Source organism: Natator depressus, chromosome 1, assembly GCF_965152275.1.
Source record: "Natator depressus isolate rNatDep1 chromosome 1, rNatDep2.hap1, whole genome shotgun sequence".
NCBI lineage: Eukaryota > Metazoa > Chordata > Testudines > Cheloniidae > Natator > Natator depressus.
In genome coordinates, this window is record NC_134234.1 from 47,966,234 (window position 1) to 47,984,771 (window position 18,538).

Sequence of the window (18,538 nt, forward strand, 5' to 3'; positions counted from 1 at the left end):
GCCTTGGTTTCCCCTCCCATCCTTTGTCTATTTAGACTGTAAGATTTTCAAGACAGAGTCTCTCCCTTACTATACATTTTTGTAGAGTACCTACCACAGCAGGGTACTGATCTTGGCTGGGACCTCCAGGTCCTACTGCAATACAAATAATTAATTGTGTGAAAGACTATGTCTGTTAAAATATTGTACTTTGGTTAGCTTATTTATATGGGTAACTAATGCCAGATAGCCAAATAGCAGAAGATTTGGTAAAAATAGTCAAATTAATGATCATTTTTTGGAGACTATAGGAAGGATTTCTACTCTACTTCTGCATTCTCACAGAAATATTTGTAATGATCATAAGAAGTGGCACAACTAGAACCCATGCTTGTTGCAATATCTGTCATTAAGATAATCATTGGTTGAAAGCCTGCTTTTAAGAAATTTCAAGATTTTGGCCTTGGCCTTGGTTCTGACAGAGCTTTATGCTCACCCAATCCTCAGGGCTGCCAGGAAGCAGTTTGGCCATTGCACAATTTAGAGCAGACTTAGGGTTGCTATAAATTGTGCCAGCCCGTAACAGCCTTCAAGAGGTTGTTACATCATCTGGGGATCAACACAGGTGCTCTGGCCGCTGGCTGGGCCGCCCCTTCTCTCCCCACTTCCAAATTCCTAAGTGCTCTGCGGGTGGTGTGAGATGTCCTCCTTGCCAGTGCCATAGAGAGGGCCAGAATCTGGTGCTTTAATCTGTGTATTATGTTGGTCTTCTTAAATACTGTACTGTGAATCGGTAAATGATACGTTTTACAGTAAGTCCACAAAAATAAGCAAATGTTTTGGTAGTCATGTCTCCAAGAACAGCTAAAGCCAGTCATTTATTTCAGAGAAGTTTCCTTGTTGTTATATTGTTAGTGCTTAGACTTTTTGCCAAGAACCTTACCAGTGGTCTGGCACTCAAGCAGATACATTTTTTTTAGATGTTTTATATCTCTTCCAAAACATTTTAGCAAAACTATAGATCCTTGAATATGTTTATTTCTCAAGTTTGGTCAGCTTCCGGTGATCCATACATTCTGTTTCAAATTTTCAGTGGTGAGAGAAAACCGAAAATAGATCTTTTCAGAACATGTGTTGCTGCTATTCCTCGATTGCTTCCTGATGGAATGTCAAAACTTGAGCTGATTGACTTGCTGGCAAGGTAAGTGTGTAAACACTGAAAAGATTGATCAGCAGGAATAGAATGAGCACCAGTCTGTGTAATTATTTCTTAGAGGCACATAGATGTGCAAACTAATCTCTTATTAAAGTTTAAGATTCAACTGACCTGAGCAGCATTATGACCAAGGAGACATTATACCTAAGACCCCAAATGTGATACAGAAACAAATGTACTTTCTTAAGATGTTTTTCACGCTGTGATTCAGCACATAGATTCACCCCCTTGGTAGCACTTTGAAAACAAACTGTTCTTTTGTAATATGAAGAATATATAATTCTCACTATTTTTACCATAATCGTATGTTAAACAAGAGAAGAGAGAAAACAAACTTTTAAAATTCAGTTTTGGATTATGAATCCTACACATCAACTTGGCAAAACATAATGTACTAGAGATGGTGTGTTTTCACATTCTTCTTACTAGTACATCATAACTAAACTTAGCAGAATTTGATTTTTATTTTTTTATCATTTTGACAGATAATATCAATGTTTATTTTCTAAGCATTTTCTTCAATTTTTATTCGTTTCAATTTTCACAGTTATGTAGGGGTTTCAAACAATGAGGTGTCAGACAATAATTGTCTAATGACAGTAGAAGTTAAAATTCAAAAAGTTAAAGCTTTATAAATGTTAAAACACAAATTGTCAACATCACGTCAAAATATACAAAATAAATATCCTTAAATCAAACTCTAATAAGTTCTCAAGCAGCGTTTTTCTTACTTTGCCTATCTGTAAATTTCTATTATTATTGTTGGAAATATTTTTACATCAGTTTGTGAGTGTACAGTGAAATTGACATTTACCAATAAAAATCTAATCTTTCCAAGCCTAATCATAATTATTTTTAATTAAAAGAGAAAAAATAGAGAGGTAGGAGTGCTTGGGTCTCTCTATCTCCCAGAGCTGGGGTCCTTACCTCTGATTTGTCTGGATACAGTATCACTATCATGAAGGAGAGGGATTAAGGCACGGCATCTATACAATGGAGGTGGGCTGGTAGATGTCATAGCAGTGACACGGTCCAAGTCTGAGAAGATTCAGTTGTACGACAGTTATGATAAGAGATGATGGTAGCAAAGAACTTTCAGCACAGAACCCTTTGCCATTATATCTCAATTCTGGTGTCAGGGTGACTTTGCTAAGTGATTTCAACATATTCCTCTTAAAATGGAATTATTATTGGATTACAGTGACAAAGCAAGTCATTGTGGCCACCATTATTATCAGATAAGTGTCCAACCAATTTGGGCCACATCCTAGGTTGTGTCTAAACTATACAGGGTGGAGTCTCGGGGTTAGAGTTTTAAAGAGGTTGATTCTGCCCAACTCCCTTGTGCTGTGGTACCAGCTTCCATGTGGGATAATGGATGTGGGGCCCATGCTTAATATTTTAGTAGCTTAGTAATGACTTGTCAGCACATGCACTCAATCACCATTCTTTGATGGGCCTATGGCAGTTGTTGCTTCCTTGAAAGGCAACTAGGGAGTAACATGAGGGTCTTATCTCGATGGAAGTTTATGAACTACTCCTTTAACCTTTAACCTAGAGACACAAAATTGTTTTTACATCTTTATCAGAATAAAGTGCATTCACTATAAAACAATGAAAGTTTTCCCAGTCTCAACTCAAATATGGGCTATTTCCCTCACACCAGTCTTCTCTTGCCACCCATGCTGCATCCCAAGGGCTCCGACTTTACTGGTCTGGAGATGCTGCATAATATGTTACAATATTTTCTCACTTCAGGTTCAGGACTCATCACATTTTGTGACTAAAATCCATACCGGAATCTAAAGTTTTGGGGATTCAACCTTTCCTAACTATAATCCTTTTGAAAAGAGCAATCCAGAGTCCTGGGCCACCTTTCAGTAGTGGTCTGTGTGAGCTCTGATGTTTGGACAAAAAGCTATTAATGTGTTTTTCTTTCTCAAGATTAAACAACATCTCTGGTTTAACAGATTCTTTTAGTTTGAATTTTCATCCTTAGAACAGATGTGTCTTTTGGCAAATCCCAGAAAGAATCTGTAACTCAAAAACCAGATTTTCTTCCAAGACAGCTGTATTCAAATTATGAGCAGCAAAGCAGATGTCAAGCTCATATTCTGCCTTTTGCTGCCCACTGGATCCATTCATTACAAATCCCCAAGGTAGGTTTTAGATTTAAGAGTCTGAAGTGAAAACAAGTGGCTTTACTGGCTTTGGTGATCTTTCTTGCTCAGTAAGAATTGTGAGAAACCAAAGTATTTACTACCACCAATATAGTACAGGATGACTTGTCTTTATATTTTCTTGACATCACCTGATCTGCTTCATCCTAAAAACAACTTTGCCAAGCCAAATTATTTACCAGAAAGAGTTCTTCTCATAAAGTCCTATATCTGAGTAATAAGAAGAAATTCTTAATGCAGCCATGGTAACTCTTCAAATTCATGTCCTTTCTACTGACTCCACTGCCATAGTATTACAGAGCTATGGTTTTATACTAGGTTTATTTCTAATCTCTCTTGATAATGTTGTCCAATGCATTTATACAGTAACTTGAGCTTGGAGGCAGTTTTAGTCTGTGTTTTGTTTTCCACTACCTCCATGTGTCAATTAGGCCTGGTCTACACTGCGGAGGGGGGGATCGACCTAAGATACATAACTTCAGCTACGAGAATAGTGTAGCTGAAGTCTATGTATCTTAGGTCGACTTACCTCGCATCCTCATGGCACGGCGTCGACTGCCGCTGCTCCCCCGTCGACTCTACTTCCGCCTCTCGCCACGGTGGAGTACAGGAGTGGACAGCAGAGCGATCGGGGATCGATTTATCACGTCTACACTAGATGCAATAAATCGATCCCTGATAGATCGATCACTACTCGCTGATCCAACAGGTAGTGTAGACGTACCCTTAGAAAGAGTCATTTCATGAATGACTCAGTCATAATCTGAGTTTATTGCTTGGTTTTGTGATCTTTAGTGTCCAGAGGCGAAGGTGATAAATTGCCTTCCTTTAGAGTCAGAGAAATACAGTAATTCCCAATTTGTTAAGAATTTCATGTGGATATGTCACAAGTTATACCTATAGTGGTGAGGGTGAGCACCTCTCTCATCCCAGATGTTCTTTTCCTGACTGTAAACCTTTCTGTAGCTCTGGTTTGGAATGTGGGGTGCGGTCCTCTGACTAGAAGTCTGAGGGAGGCAGCTCTCTCCCTTCTGGGCATAACAGCCGTTCAAAATGTAAAAGGGAAACAAAATAATCCTGCAGTCTGCAAAACAATCTGGCAGAAGGCACAAGGCAGAAGGTCAATAGTCTCTGTGAAAGGGTTCCTAATCCCCTGTATGTTTAAGGTTGCCCAGGCTGAGTGCCCTGGGCCCTAATGAAAGAAAAATGAATTAAAGGTGGTCCCTCTGTGTCTCCAGAGGGTCCATGCAGCAAAGGCTCTTAAGCAGCTCTCCTGGGTAAGCAGCCCCTGCTCTGCGCTCTAGTTCTGCTTCCCTCTGAGTGCCCACCCTGCACTGGGCTTGGATACTTACTTTTAAGAAGCTGCCCATCTCAGGTTTGACAGGCCTCAAAGGTACCCACAGGAGCTGTTTTGCCCTTTGCTGACTGGGGTAGAACCTGTTGGTGAAGTTTCATGGCAATTAGACTTTCCTTGCATAGAATAAAACAGTCTTTGACCTGCCTATGAAGAATTTTCGGACTGGTTGGAGTCAATTAACTTCACTTTAACACACACTGAACCAAATTCTTCTCTCAAGTATACCACATCATACAATTTTAATGGAAAAGAATTTGGTCCACTGCATATTATTAGGGCCTCTAGATTTTTCTCTATTTATTCACAAATATATCCTCATTTCTAATTATTCAGGGACAACTAAATTTAAATACTTGGAAAGTGGATGCTAACCCATCCATTAATATTACTACCTTTTGGTTAATGAAGACTTAGTACACTGTGGAAGTGACAAACTTAAAAATGTGATGAGCATACTGATCTTTAAGTGTTTCATTCTGCCCAGCTACAAGCTATGAAGTGACTTTCTCATTTTGTTTTAAAGAGGAAACATGGATTGTGGTCCATCAGAAAAGGACACAAATGAGGTGCAAATATAGAAATAGAGAAAATGGGATCTACAATGCCAGTTCCTTAGAAAATGCTTTGGGAGGATAGACTTCTAGTTCTTAAAAAACGGAGAGTATGATGGAGCTGTGGTTTCTATTTCTATTTCCCAGAAGAAATGAAAGTATGAGGCAATGTTTGTGTTCTAGTTAGGAATTTTTAATTTCATTTAAAGATTCTCTCTCAGTAATTATAATTTGCTTCTTCTTAGTTGAAGGTTAATTTTAATTGTTCTACTGACACATGGGAGTTTTTTGTTTGTTTTTGTTTGTTTGTTTGATTTTATCTTGGAAGTAAAAAATAAAAAATCTGAGGTGCACACATTATCCTGAAAGACTTTTGCTCTCATAAGTGATCAAGTCAGCAGTTTTCTTTGTTCTGAGAAACTGCAAAGTTGCCATATTTCAACTATCTTGAAACATGCTCTTGTAAGTGAAAAAAAATAAGTTGCTCACAAAGCTGCTCTATAGTATCTTTTTGGACTGGAGCAAACATATCTTTTGGATCTATGTATGTATTCAAGTACTGGTGTAGCAAGAATTTCTATAAAATGTCGACAATGGTGATTGTGGTCAATAACAATAAAAGCTTGAATAGTTTTATGAAATTTTATATTAACTTTGGGGAATTTCTGTCAGTGTTAATTTCTACTTTACTCACTTACACCATTTAATGGTGTTTACATTTTTAGTGTCATTTTTATTTTAACATGCAGACTCTCTATCCACATGGATGATGAACTTCGGCACATTGCACAAAATTCTCTTCAGGGTCTACTTGTTGACTTTGTTGACTGGAGAGAGGATGTGCTCTTTGGTTTTACTAACTTCCTACTACGCGAAGTGAATGATATGCATCACACTCTTCTTGATACTTCTCTGAAGTTGCTGCTACAGTTGCTTACACAATGGAAACTTGTAATACACACTCCAGGAAAAGCCAGTGAACAGACAAAAAGCAGATCATCAGAGGTATGAATAAAAGTGAACTGCATTCCAATAGTTATACTCATTTATGACGTTATTTAACTTTTCCTGGATATTGTTCTGTTTTATGTATGCCTTATTTACTCAAGTTGTGCTCCAGCAGAATTCACTGCTGTTAGACTTTTTTCCATAAAACAGTTAGTTCAGCTGTCTCATAGAAGCATAGAAATGTAGGGCTGGAAGGGACCTGAATAGGTTATCGACTAGTCCATCCACCCATGCTGAGGCAGGATTAAGTGTACCTAGAACAGCTGTTACCCTTTGCAGCATAGTACATGTCATTGTAGTGCAGCAACATAGGAGAATGTATGTCAAACCAAAATAGGCTTGTTAATAAAACCACATAAAAGTGGTGGGGCTGACAGGAAGACTTTTTCCCAGCACTGTAACTTACAGATAATGCTAAAATGCCATAATGTTTTTCTGTTTAACCCTTCAAACTTTCTAGAATTTGACATATTCATGATCTGTGATCACTGGTTTGTGAGCATCTATATAAACCCTTCCTAAGTGTTACATTGTCTCATGACTATCTATCTATCTATCTATCTAACTGGTAACATCAAAGGGACTAAAATGATTTTTTCCAATTAATTACTTTTATGAGCAACAATAAAGCCCCACTCATCCAAAAAATCATTATGTGATTAAGATTATGTCCCCCAATGGCCATCACTAACATGAAAAACTTAGTTTATCTGAATTCCCATATATCCAAATAAATTCCTTATCTTCCATTTTGTTTGGATAAATAAGCATTTATAGCCAGGATTTTCAAAAGTGAATTTAGGTGTCTCAGTATTTTAGGTGCCCAAACTGAGATATTGTAAAAGGGCTTAATTTTCAACAGTAGGTGCATGATCAGCACTTTTTGAAAATCAGCTGAGCAAGAAACTGAACAAACCATTTGCTTTTAATAGAAATTTTCAATAATTTTTTTGTTTGTATTCCCTAAACAATCTGACAAAGTCTAAAAGATTTGGTCATGCTTTCCAAAATTTATCACTCTATCTTTCTCATGTATTTCACTATACTAGCACCAAATTAACACCTATGTCACGAAATATCATGGTAGATTAAGTTGAATAAATAATACTATATAGACCCAATGTGTTTTTAGAGGAGGTCACTATGCTTCACAATGTTGCCGACTCTCATGATTTTATTGAGTCTTGCAATATTCATTTTTTCTGAAAGCCCCCAGTTTTTGGAGTCCCGTGATTACATGAGAATCTCAGCTTTCATTTAAAAATGAAATTAAGTTTCCAGACTGTATAGTCGGGGAAGAAAACTTGAAAACATGACCTGAGTGCACCTTAAAGGCTCAAAAACCAGAAGACAACTAAAAAGACATCCTCCTCCCTTTATTTTGGTTTTATTTTTTATCAGTATTATCATTTGCAGGAGGCTGACTCATGATATTTGAATGCTTGACATCATCAGCACTGAGATTAACACAATTATTTAATGATCTGCTGTAAGGCCTTGATCCTGCATGCAGAAATGCTCATTGCTTATTTTGAGCCAGCATCTGAAAAACAATTGTCCCCCTTCCTATCTTCTGTTCCTGCCCAGAATGCAAATGGGTATCTTGCAGTTATAAAGGTGGCTGGGGCTCTGGACAATGGAGTGGAGCTTCACTTCCCTCAGCTGCCACATTGGTCAATTCAAGGGATGGTGAGGGAGCTGATTGGTTCCAGCAAAACCCCCTCTCCAGGCATGTTTAAGCATTCCTGGGCACACTGCAGCTTTCTTCTTGCTGAAAGCTGTCCCATCTGCCCAGTAGGTACTTTCGTTGTCAGAGCTGGGTTTCCAGCAGTGACAGATTAGGCACTGGGCCTACGGGGCCCGTGCCCAGGGGTCCCGGACAACTCAGGGGCCCCAGAGCCCTGGCTGCCGGGTGGGCAGGGAAGACAGGGAAAGCCCCCATGCCTGACCCTGCTCCCCAGTAGCAGCACCAGGCAGGCACAGCAGGAGAAGCCCCTGTGCCCTCATACCCCCGCTCCCCAGCAAAAGCCCAGGGTGGCAGGGGAAGCCCCCAGCGCCCTGACCCTGGTCCCCCGCAGAAGCCCCGGGACTGAAGGAGCTCTCGCTACCTGCTGCAGCCTCAGGGCTGGGGTAGCTTTCACTCCCTGCTACAGCCTGGGGCTGTGGCGGGGGAACAGAGCTTCTCCGGTCTTGGGGCTGCAGTGGGGGGGGGAGGGGGGCCCAGAAACTAGCAAAATGGTTGCGGGGCTGCAGTGGGGGTGCAGAATGGGGGGACCGTGGGTGGAATGGGGGCAGGGCCCTGGAGAAGAGGCAGAAAGGGGTGTGGCTATGGGCGGGGCTGCAGGTGGAGGAGCTGGAATAGGAGCGGGGCAGCAGGTGGAAGGGATGGGGTGGGGCCCACCACTTGCTCTGGCCCAGGGTTCCAGGAAACCTTAATTCTCCTCTGCTTTCCAGGCCTGCTGTGGGTCTAATCCAGTTGTTTTTTGGGATCAGGGAGGAATTTTTCCCTCTGGGCAAGAATGATAAGATATCTAGTGGGTATCCTGGAGGCATAATAAGGATAAGTAAAGGTACTTATGAAAATACTTAAAAAGGGGGAAGGGTTAAATAAATTTCAATAAATAGTGTTGCGACTTGTGGCTGGTGTCCAGTGCAGGTAATAGGCTTCAGAGGGTCAGCATGTGGGAAAGAGCACAATACCTAGGAGGGCCTAGTGGATCCTGTTAACCTGAAGGATGAGAGGAAGTCTTAAATCCTCACAAACTATGTACTCCCTTGTCCACCATCATGCCACCTTGCAGGAGGAGGATAGTGGCATTTAGCAGTGGGCTTAACCATGAATTAAGTGGAGAGCCACTAAGAGAGCCAATCCTCATTCCTTCAATGAATGTGATGGAGCCATTTAACCCCACCTATGGTGACCAGATGTCCCAATTTTATAGGGACAGTCCCGATTTTGGGGGCTTTTTCTTATATAGGCACCTATTACCCCCCACCCCCGTCCCGATTTTTTAAACCAGCTATCTGGTCACCCTAACCCCTCCTGGGACCCAGTTAATGCCTGATAGCTTGGGTGGGGTCAGTCCTGGCCAAATAGAGCACTTCTCAGTAACCTCATCCTCATCTCCTATTAATATTTCCCTCTTTTGAGTATAGTTTTCTCATTTCTTTACAGCTGATACCAAACGGATCCAGCCATAGGATACAGTCTGAAAGAAGTCCTTATTCCAACGTACTGCATGCTGTGGAAGGATTTGCACTGGTACTACTTTGTAGTTTCCAGGTTGCTACCCGTAAACTAGCAGTTTTAATTCTCAAAGAGATCCGTGCTTTATTTCTCGCCCTGGGGCAGGCAGAGGTATGGATTTTTTTTAGAAGTTCCAAAGAAAATTTTCCAGAGATAAAGCTCTAAACTAAAATTAACAGTGCTGCTTTACCATAATGCATGTAATGGAAGAGGACATTTATTATACATAAAAACATTTGGCTTATTTGGAATTTGCCATTTTAATGTGTCTGATTATTGCAGACCTTACAGTTTATGGGCTGTTGACTATAAAGCACTAATAACGTTCTTTTTGCAAAACCTGTTCTGTTGTTCACAAAGAACATCCAGTTTTGCACAACATCAAATCCTTTTTCAGTTTTTTTTCTGTTATAAAGTACACACAAAGGTATACTGTAAAAATGTTCCTTGAATTGGGCAAATAATTTTTGCATCATCTGCGTTATTAATTTTTAGTGAAGATAAAATTCACTATTACTATGTCTCAGTATATTCAACAAAAACAGCACAACAAACGTTTAACTTTATTCACATAAAATATTCCTTGTACAGTACAGAAGTCTAACTCTTTTCTTGTGTACAGATACAAAAGTATGTAGAGTCTTGCTGTGTGCGGTGGCCCCAACACACTGAGCCATCTAGCTGCCTGAGAACACAAATATGTGTGTTCATAGAAAAGGAATGCTTTAGTTAAACAGTTAAGCTAGGTTTTCAGTCCTTTGATACCAGATGTCCCAAGTCATATGGGATTTTCTGATGAGCACTTTTGTTCAGTAAACAGTGAACTAAGGCCAGTAATTAACTTCCTTTCAAACCACAAGCTGGGCTTGACTTCGAGGTTAATACAACAAAAGGTAAAATGTATCCATCAAGACAACCACCTGAATATATTTTTTACCAGTTCTGTATCTTATAATCTTTCATGCAGTTCTGTTTCGTGTATTGAACAAAGATGAAAAGAATCAGTTAGCTAAGGAAAGTAGTTGACTGCTATTACCTTAATTTGTACAGGATGATGACAGGCCTATGATTGATGTCATGGATCAGCTAAGTTCTTCTATTCTTGAAAGTTTTATTCATGTGGCAGTTTCTGATTCAGTAAGTACCTGTTTATTTTCTGATGATAGACATTTGCAATATACCACCAGCTATTACATGTTTATAGGGGCAGATCCTCAGCTGGTGTAAATTGTCATAGTTCCATTGAAATCAGTGGAGTTATGAGAATTTACACCAGCTGAGGATCTACCCCTTATTGTACATAGCACCTTCTTTGTGGTAAATGTCAGTATTAGTTCTGTGGTTATTTTTACCCTGGCAGTCATAAAATATACACTGTACTACAGTAGCAACCAATTGTGCTAGGTGATTTACAAACATAAAGAAAGACACAGTCCCTGCCCCCAAAGACCTTATCATGCAGAAAGACAGATGGGTGAGGGAGAGGAATACAGCATGCAAGCAAAGTTGTAAGAATGATGATTGGTATGTATCTTCTTAGTTCCAGGGGTTTTATTTATGGGTAAAATTTTCAAAGTCAAGTGACTTAGGTACAAAAGTCTGTAACAAAACTGAAAATTTCACTGAAAATTTATATCTATGTCAGTATATGTATGTATATAAATGTGTACATAAAAACATATGCCCATCTATCCTCCTGCTTAGTCATTGTTCGTTCCTTTGTTTTGTTTTTGTCAATAAAAAAGTTTGATATATGATATAAAAACAATTTTGTATATACAATTATGACCCAATAACATCAGTGTTTTTCAGATTTAATTAATGTAATTAATTTACCAAATTTACACATTTTTAGCCTTCATTCACATAGATATTTTTCTTAAGAAAAGAGTTAAAGAATATACAGTAGAGAAATGGTTTCTTCATCTGATGGGAACAGCTCTTGCCAATAGGAAATGATATTTATAACTGATTAATGCCTTGATTGAACAAAACACTTGAGCATCTTTATTTAGGAAGTAGATGCCTAAATGACTTGCTGAACTGTGGCCTAAATAGTTGGGAATAAGTTACTACCACTGTGATATTGATTTTTTTTTCTCTCCACAGACTACATTACCATTAACACATAATGTGGATTTGCAATGGCTGGTAGAATGGAATGCAGTCTTAGTAAATAGTCATTATGATGTAAAAAGCCCTTCCCATGTCTGGATATTTGCACAGTCAGTTAAAGATCCATGGGTTCTCTGCCTCTTCAGTTTTCTTAGACAAGAGAATTTACCAAAACATTGTCCTACAGCTCTTAGCTACGCTTGGCCATATGCTTTTACGAGGTTACAGCTAGTAATGCCTCTTGTGGATCCAAAGTAAGTGATACTCTGTACACGGCTTTCATTTGTTAAGGGTTAGTGACATTATTATGTAAATTCTTTAGTCCTATATTCAGACCAGTTTGACAGTCCAACTATGCTAATAGTATCCAAACTTTTGGTATTTGATATGATGATTGCCACTTTAAACTGTAATGATTCCTTTTCTTATTGCCTTCATTGATTTTATTTTTACATCATATAATATTTAATAGTATAGTTGTTGTTACTTAGCTTGTTTGGTTTTTTAAAAAAGCTCTGGAAAATTAAAATTAGGAACTGGAATTAACTTTTTTTTTTTTTTAAATTCCAGTATCCCTGTTAATGCAAAGAAAACCAGTACAGCAAGCAGTGGAGACAACTATGTAACTCTGTGGAGAAACTATCTTATTCTCTGCTTTGGAGTAGCGAAACCCAGTATTATGAGCCCTGGACACTTACGTGCTTCAACTCCAGAGATCATGGCTACCACTCCCGATGGAACAGTGAGCTACGATAACAAGGTGACATGGCATGCTTCAGAAGAATTATTCCGTAATTATTTTAAGTATGTTTTTAAAAGAATTTACATGGGAAAGTCAAGTAGCAGCGATAAAAGTACATCTGAGGATTATTTCGATATATGTGATTTGGTGCAAGTATTATTATTTATTATTGAAAACATTCATTTGTATAGCACATTACACCATTTGCCATTAAACATATGACAATTCCCGTGGTATTTGCAGCACATTCCTGTGTTATGTGATTAATTCGTATTCTAAGTAGTATATATTCAAGGTGTGGAAATGTTGCACATAATATGCTAAAGTTAACTTTACCATGTGTCATGCTTTTAATGCAGATCACTCTGTTAAGTACTATTATAGCACATACATAAGCAATAAGGCACAATAGGTGATGTATTTCTGCATCATTATTGCAATTCTGGAGCGTGATATGAAACCAAAGGCCTAGTGGTAACAGCTTGAGAAATGTACTAGTTCCTACAAATTCATTGACTGGAGTCTTTTTTGATATTGTAAACTTAATCAAAAAAGTACAATACTGTCTATGAAAATAAAGTACAATACTGTCTTTGAAAATACAGAAAACGTTTAAACCAGGATGGATAAATATTGATTAAAAAATTGAAATCAGATTTTTAATTTAAATTCAGATTTATTTATAAAAATATGCTATTTAAAATTAAATTTGAAATTGACAACCTATGTTAAGGCCTAAACGTTGTATAATATATTAAAATAATTTAAATTAACCACAAACAATAATATTGGAGTACTTGTTTGCTGCCAAGATTTAAAGACAGTCAGCCCACTGAATTGGTGGAAGTCACTGGCTAAGCACCTGGATCCAGAGTTGGTGAAGTGCCAGACCAGGTTTTGAGAGCAGTAATCTTTTCTGCAGATGAAGAGACTGTTTTCTTCATTTCTGTTTGTTCAGCTAGTTCAGTTCAGTGACTCGTTTATGCAAAGTTAAGTAACCAGTTGGAAGCTGAAAAATCAGGAAAGCTTGTTTTTTTTTCTTCCAATCTATCAGTAAAAACTAGATGTGAAAGGATGAGATCTACTGGTTCTAAAATCTTGAAGGATGTAGTGACCAGAAATAATCTGTTCAACTCACTAACAATAGACTGATATTTAATCAATATTTAACCAAGGCCATTGTGATCATCTAGTCATATAACACAGACCATAGAACTTCCCCAAAACAATTCCTAGAGCATACTTTTTAGAAAAACATCCAATCTTGATTTCAAAATTGTCACAGACAGAGAATCCACCACGACCTTTGGTAAATTGTTCCAATGGTGAATTACCCTTACTGTCAAAAATTTACATCTCATTTCCAGTCTGAATTTGTCTGCTTCAACTTCCTGCTGATGGATGAATGGATGGATAAACTGTTTAATAAATCAGTTAGTTTTAAATGCAAAACATGTTTCAATAAACTTTTTTCTTATGCTTTGTAAGGAAGTTTTATTTAATTAAAAATTGCTGTTTTGTGCATTTTTAATTTAATTTCCATCCAAATAGAGCTTAACATCAATCACTAGTAAAAATTAATCATCATCTAGTAAACAAGAAATGCAACATTCACCATTTTCTAACATAGAAAAATGTAAAAAATTAAGAGTCTGAATAAATGTAAGCTAAAGCTATCTAATTGCTTAAATAAATGTGTATAGATATAGTGTATCCTCCTGGTTAGCAAAAAGAAGCACCAAATTTAGTGAAAGAGTATATCTGGTTGCAAATCAACATGTTTTAATGGTTACCAACTAATGAGAATAAACCCTTTTTAAGGAATATAAGTAAGTTCAAATGTAAAACAAGATTAAAAATCAATTATTTAAATCAATGTTTTCTGCATGCCGATTTAAATCATGATTAAAATCAGTGATTTAATTTACTTTGATCCATATATTTACTGGACTTTACTCACATGGATATGATGTAGAAGACAGCCAATTAGAACATATCCACAGTTATAAAGTAATTTCATTATGATTAACAAAAGGCACTTTTTGACTCTTAAATTATTCTTTTTTTGCTGAATACTTATTCATGCTTTGAAATCTGTAATTGTTTATTTGATATAGATAATGCTAATAATTAAATGTTGGTGATTTCTTGATAAATATATTTTAGGCGATAGGAACCCCATCTGTTGGAGTCCTGTTAAAGCAGCTAGTACCTTTGATGAGACTTGAAAGCATAGAAATCACAGAATCACTTGTATTAGGATTCGGAAGAACAAATTCTCTTGTTTTCAGGTACTGAACAGTTTACAATAATCCCAGGAATTTGCTTTTAATTCAGATATGCTGTTTTTGTTTTAATGTAAAATTATTAATTTTTAAAATTTTAATTCTAAAATGTTAGTGTTTATGTAATAAATAGGATGTTGAACTTTATGGGAGAAGGGAATGACAAGGAGCACTGAATTAGCGGTGTATGCTTGTGATGTGGTATTGGATGAAAGTTCTGGGTGAAAGCCACAGATCGCTTTTCCCAATAACCTAATATTTCATAAGCACTAAAAAGCTTTACCTTTCTATTCATATTAGGTGTAATCTAACCAACCATTATGTTAGTACTTTCTCCCACTGCCTTAGTGTAGAAACTGCAGCCCTAGTTGGAACCCTTCCTAAAATTTGTCCTTGCTCGTTGGACCACGAGAATACCAGTGCCCAAATATGTAGCTGGGAGGGAAAATACACTATCCAGATCAATAAATGTGTTATAGAAGCCTTATAGAGAGCAGTGTAATACTCTTTATCTTAAAAGGAGCATTTAATTCATGAAGATGGACTCAATTATGAAGGATTTTGTTTAGAACGTTTTTGTTTTGTTTTAATTTAGGGAATTAGTAGAAGAACTTCACCCATTAATGAAAGAAGCCCTAGAAAGAAGACCAGAGGTTAGTTCAAGAAATTAGATTTGTTTATTTAAATTGCAACATGAAGTTAAAAGTAGTGAATGTGTTTCTTTAATTAAAAAAAAAACAGAAAAACATCCTATTGGTAACTCTAGCTTGATATTTAATAAAGGAACTTTTCAATAATTGTGTAGAAAAATTACTTAAAGCAATTCCATTTAAAACTGGATTTAAATGGATTATTTAAAATTAAATTATTGTGTAAAAATACAGTTCATAAATTTTTATTTATATTTTTTAGGGGAGGAACAAGTTAGTTAAATACAGTGCCACCTCTTCATGGTGAATTTAGATATAGTGAAATCCCACTTACAATGGTGAGAGAAAAAGATATTGTAACATAACTCAGCCACAACCATGTTTCACAACAGTGTTGGAAATATGGTTTATCTCTGTAGTATAAACAGGTCTTACCAGGGACTTCAGTTTCCGTTAGCCCTTGTCTACACTAGAAAGCTGCCCTGCTTTAATTCTACAAGTATAGTTCTAGTTCTATAACCCGTCACACTAGGGATTGTACTAGTATAACTATATTGATAACAAATCACACCCCTAAACAAAATAATTATGCTGGTACAACTTTCAAGTGTAGACTGGCCTTGTACTCAGGGAAAATATGACTTTTAATGAGGTTGTCCTATATTGACTGAAAAATCCACTACTAGTTGCAGTGACTGGTTTTATCGCCTTCCCTTGATTTTTTTCTAATTTAGAGCAATAGGAAGAGGGGAAGGAGGGGGAAGACATACTTTCTGGTGTTCACTGGAAGACAAGACAAGACAAAACAAGTCATCTTTGTCGCTCTCTTCACTCCCAGGAAGCTGCACTTCCAGCTAGGTTAATCAGATGTCCCGATTTTATAGGGACAGTCACGGTATTCAGGGCTTTGTTTTATATAGGCCCCTATTATCACCTACCACCATCACCCTACTTACAGCTGTTCAGGCGAAGAGCAGGCCTTGCTAGCTGACTTCACATTTGTCAGGAGCGAAGCAAGGGCTTTTCTGGAGGTGAAGGAGAGCTTTCTGGAAGTGTTAGGTGAAGAGGAAGCCTTGGGGTTCTGAGACACTTTAAACCACACTTTCTCCTAGTGAAAGTATAAAATACAGGAGAGAGTTTATGAACTAAGACTATCATGGTTGCAGGAAGTACTGTTGATGCTCACTTTCAAAGATCCAAGAAGCACCATTCTTGGATATCATATGATAGTATTTCAGCACATGAAGAAAGTGTGTTTTCAGCACCAAAACTTGAATATTAAAAGTTATTTCTGGTCCAGAATTTCAAGAATACCATGTTCACTTTTTCCTTATGGACAAATAAGGCTATAAACTGTTAGAAAGTTAGAAATGTGAACATACCTCTACCTGTGTTGTTATGTAAGCATACCTGTACTATGGTACACACAAATGTCATAGTACTCCATCATAAGTAAATAAGTCAGTTATACTGCTTTGCTTTAAACACAGCTTCAATGACCAGGCTTGCATTATTTTAATGTCTGCACCTGCACATGTATTAAGTATCTTTTTTTTTAACCCCAAGAATAAGAAACGCCGTGAGCGCCGAGATCTGCTGAGACTGCAGCTATTGCGAATTTTTGAATTGCTTGCTGATGCTGGTGTTATAAGTGACAGGTAACACTGTTTTGTATGGAAGAATTTCCATTGGTGATGTTGTCATTCTGTTTGTTTTAGTAGCTTCTTTGAACAATTATAAAATATACAAAATATGGGGTTTTTTAAAATATGCGACTACGGAAGCTTAAAATCTGTGTTGAAAGATGATAATGTATTACGTCACAAGTTAAATGCACTGTCACTCATATTGAAATGTTCAACTTTTCTTTATTCTAGTACAAATGGAGCCTTAGAGAGGGATACTTTAGCCCTTGGAGCCTTGTTCTTAGAATATGTTGATCTAACTCGCATGCTGCTAGAGGCTGAAAATGATAAAGAAGTTGAAATTCTTAAGGACATGAGAGCACATTTCAGTGCCATGACTGCCAACTTGATTCAGTGTGTTCCAGGTATGATATATTACCTCATTATATTACACAACTACACTTAACACATGTGTAAATACATTGATATATTAATTCATTATTTAGTTTTTCTGTTTTTCTCTTTATAAGCCACGCTTTATAAGGTTGTTTTGTAGCAAATATTAGAGGGAATTTGGGCAATCAAGTACAGAATTCTCTCAAGAATCAACATAGCAAAGCTTGCAATGTACATATATAAGACTCTTCTCTTTCTAAGCCCAGCAAATGAACCATACACAGCCTATTGCAGCTCCAGATTTCTTTTACATAGGGCTTTATCCTGCTACCTTCGAAGTGTCAAAATTTTCATTAACTTCCTGGGAACTCAGTCAGGCCCATAGAAAAGAAAAAAATCTCTATTGATAGCTGCAGAAAATGTTTTTTCAGTTTTAAACACATAGTGGAAAACTTGCTTCCAGTTGTACCCCATTTCAGCAAAGCTCCCTTTGGCCTTTCTTACAGCAACAGATTGCTCATATCTGCTCTTGCTTTGCTATATTATTATAATATGACCATATTCTCATGCATTGTGTATATTGCAAGATTGTTTTTAAAATGTAAAGTAATTCTATTAGCAGATAAAGTAAAAAGGTCTGCTTCAAAAGGCTCCACCTAACTAATAGAAACTAAAATGTGGAAGCTAGCTCACGCCCAAGTACATTTGCTGTTTACAGAATATTTGACAGACATCAACAGGCGTACCAAGGAGTAGGAAGGAGGGAATGCAGAAGAAAGGGAAAGAGTAATGAGACCACGCATTAACATAGGCCAGAAACGTGCACAACTGGATGGTTTCATGATTTGGTTGTTTTCAGGTGTATGATATATGTAACATATATAAGAGGTGTACAAGATAAGGAAAAGAAGTCTATAGTTAACACCTATAGTTGGTCCTGCTCCAATTCCAGTCAATGGAAAAATCCCATTCATTTGAATGGTGCCATCTCATTAGCTGTTATCAGTGGACAATTTACTGAATTCCTTTTTTCTGTTCCCATCCATATAGGGTTTGTGTGAGAAATTACCCAGTAGTGAATATTTGCAAAGGTATTCCTCTTTGCATGTATTCTCATTGTGTTTATAATCTAATGTGCATTATCTATAGTAACTATATTTCTATGCACTTTGCGCATTGAAACAGCC

At 37.3% G+C, this 18,538-nt stretch overlaps 1 protein-coding gene across 4 annotated transcripts in view; it reads left to right on the top strand.

Moving 5' to 3' along the window:
* The window catches only part of FRY (FRY microtubule binding protein), a 323,193-nt gene that overhangs the window by 173,441 nt on the left and 131,214 nt on the right, over positions 1-18,538 (top strand). For all 4 annotated transcript variants that reach the window (XM_074959329.1, XM_074959318.1, XM_074959340.1 and 1 more), the window contains exons 17-26: positions 1,073-1,180; positions 6,033-6,288; positions 9,467-9,649; positions 10,589-10,675; positions 11,648-11,907; positions 12,224-12,413; positions 14,562-14,686; positions 15,276-15,333; positions 16,897-16,988; positions 17,208-17,380. In XM_074959329.1, coding sequence (XP_074815430.1) covers positions 1,073-1,180; positions 6,033-6,288; positions 9,467-9,649; positions 10,589-10,675; positions 11,648-11,907; positions 12,224-12,413; positions 14,562-14,686; positions 15,276-15,333; positions 16,897-16,988; positions 17,208-17,380 — 1,532 coding nt within the window. The remainder of the gene's footprint in view (positions 1-1,072; positions 1,181-6,032; positions 6,289-9,466; positions 9,650-10,588; positions 10,676-11,647; positions 11,908-12,223; positions 12,414-14,561; positions 14,687-15,275; positions 15,334-16,896; positions 16,989-17,207; positions 17,381-18,538) is intronic.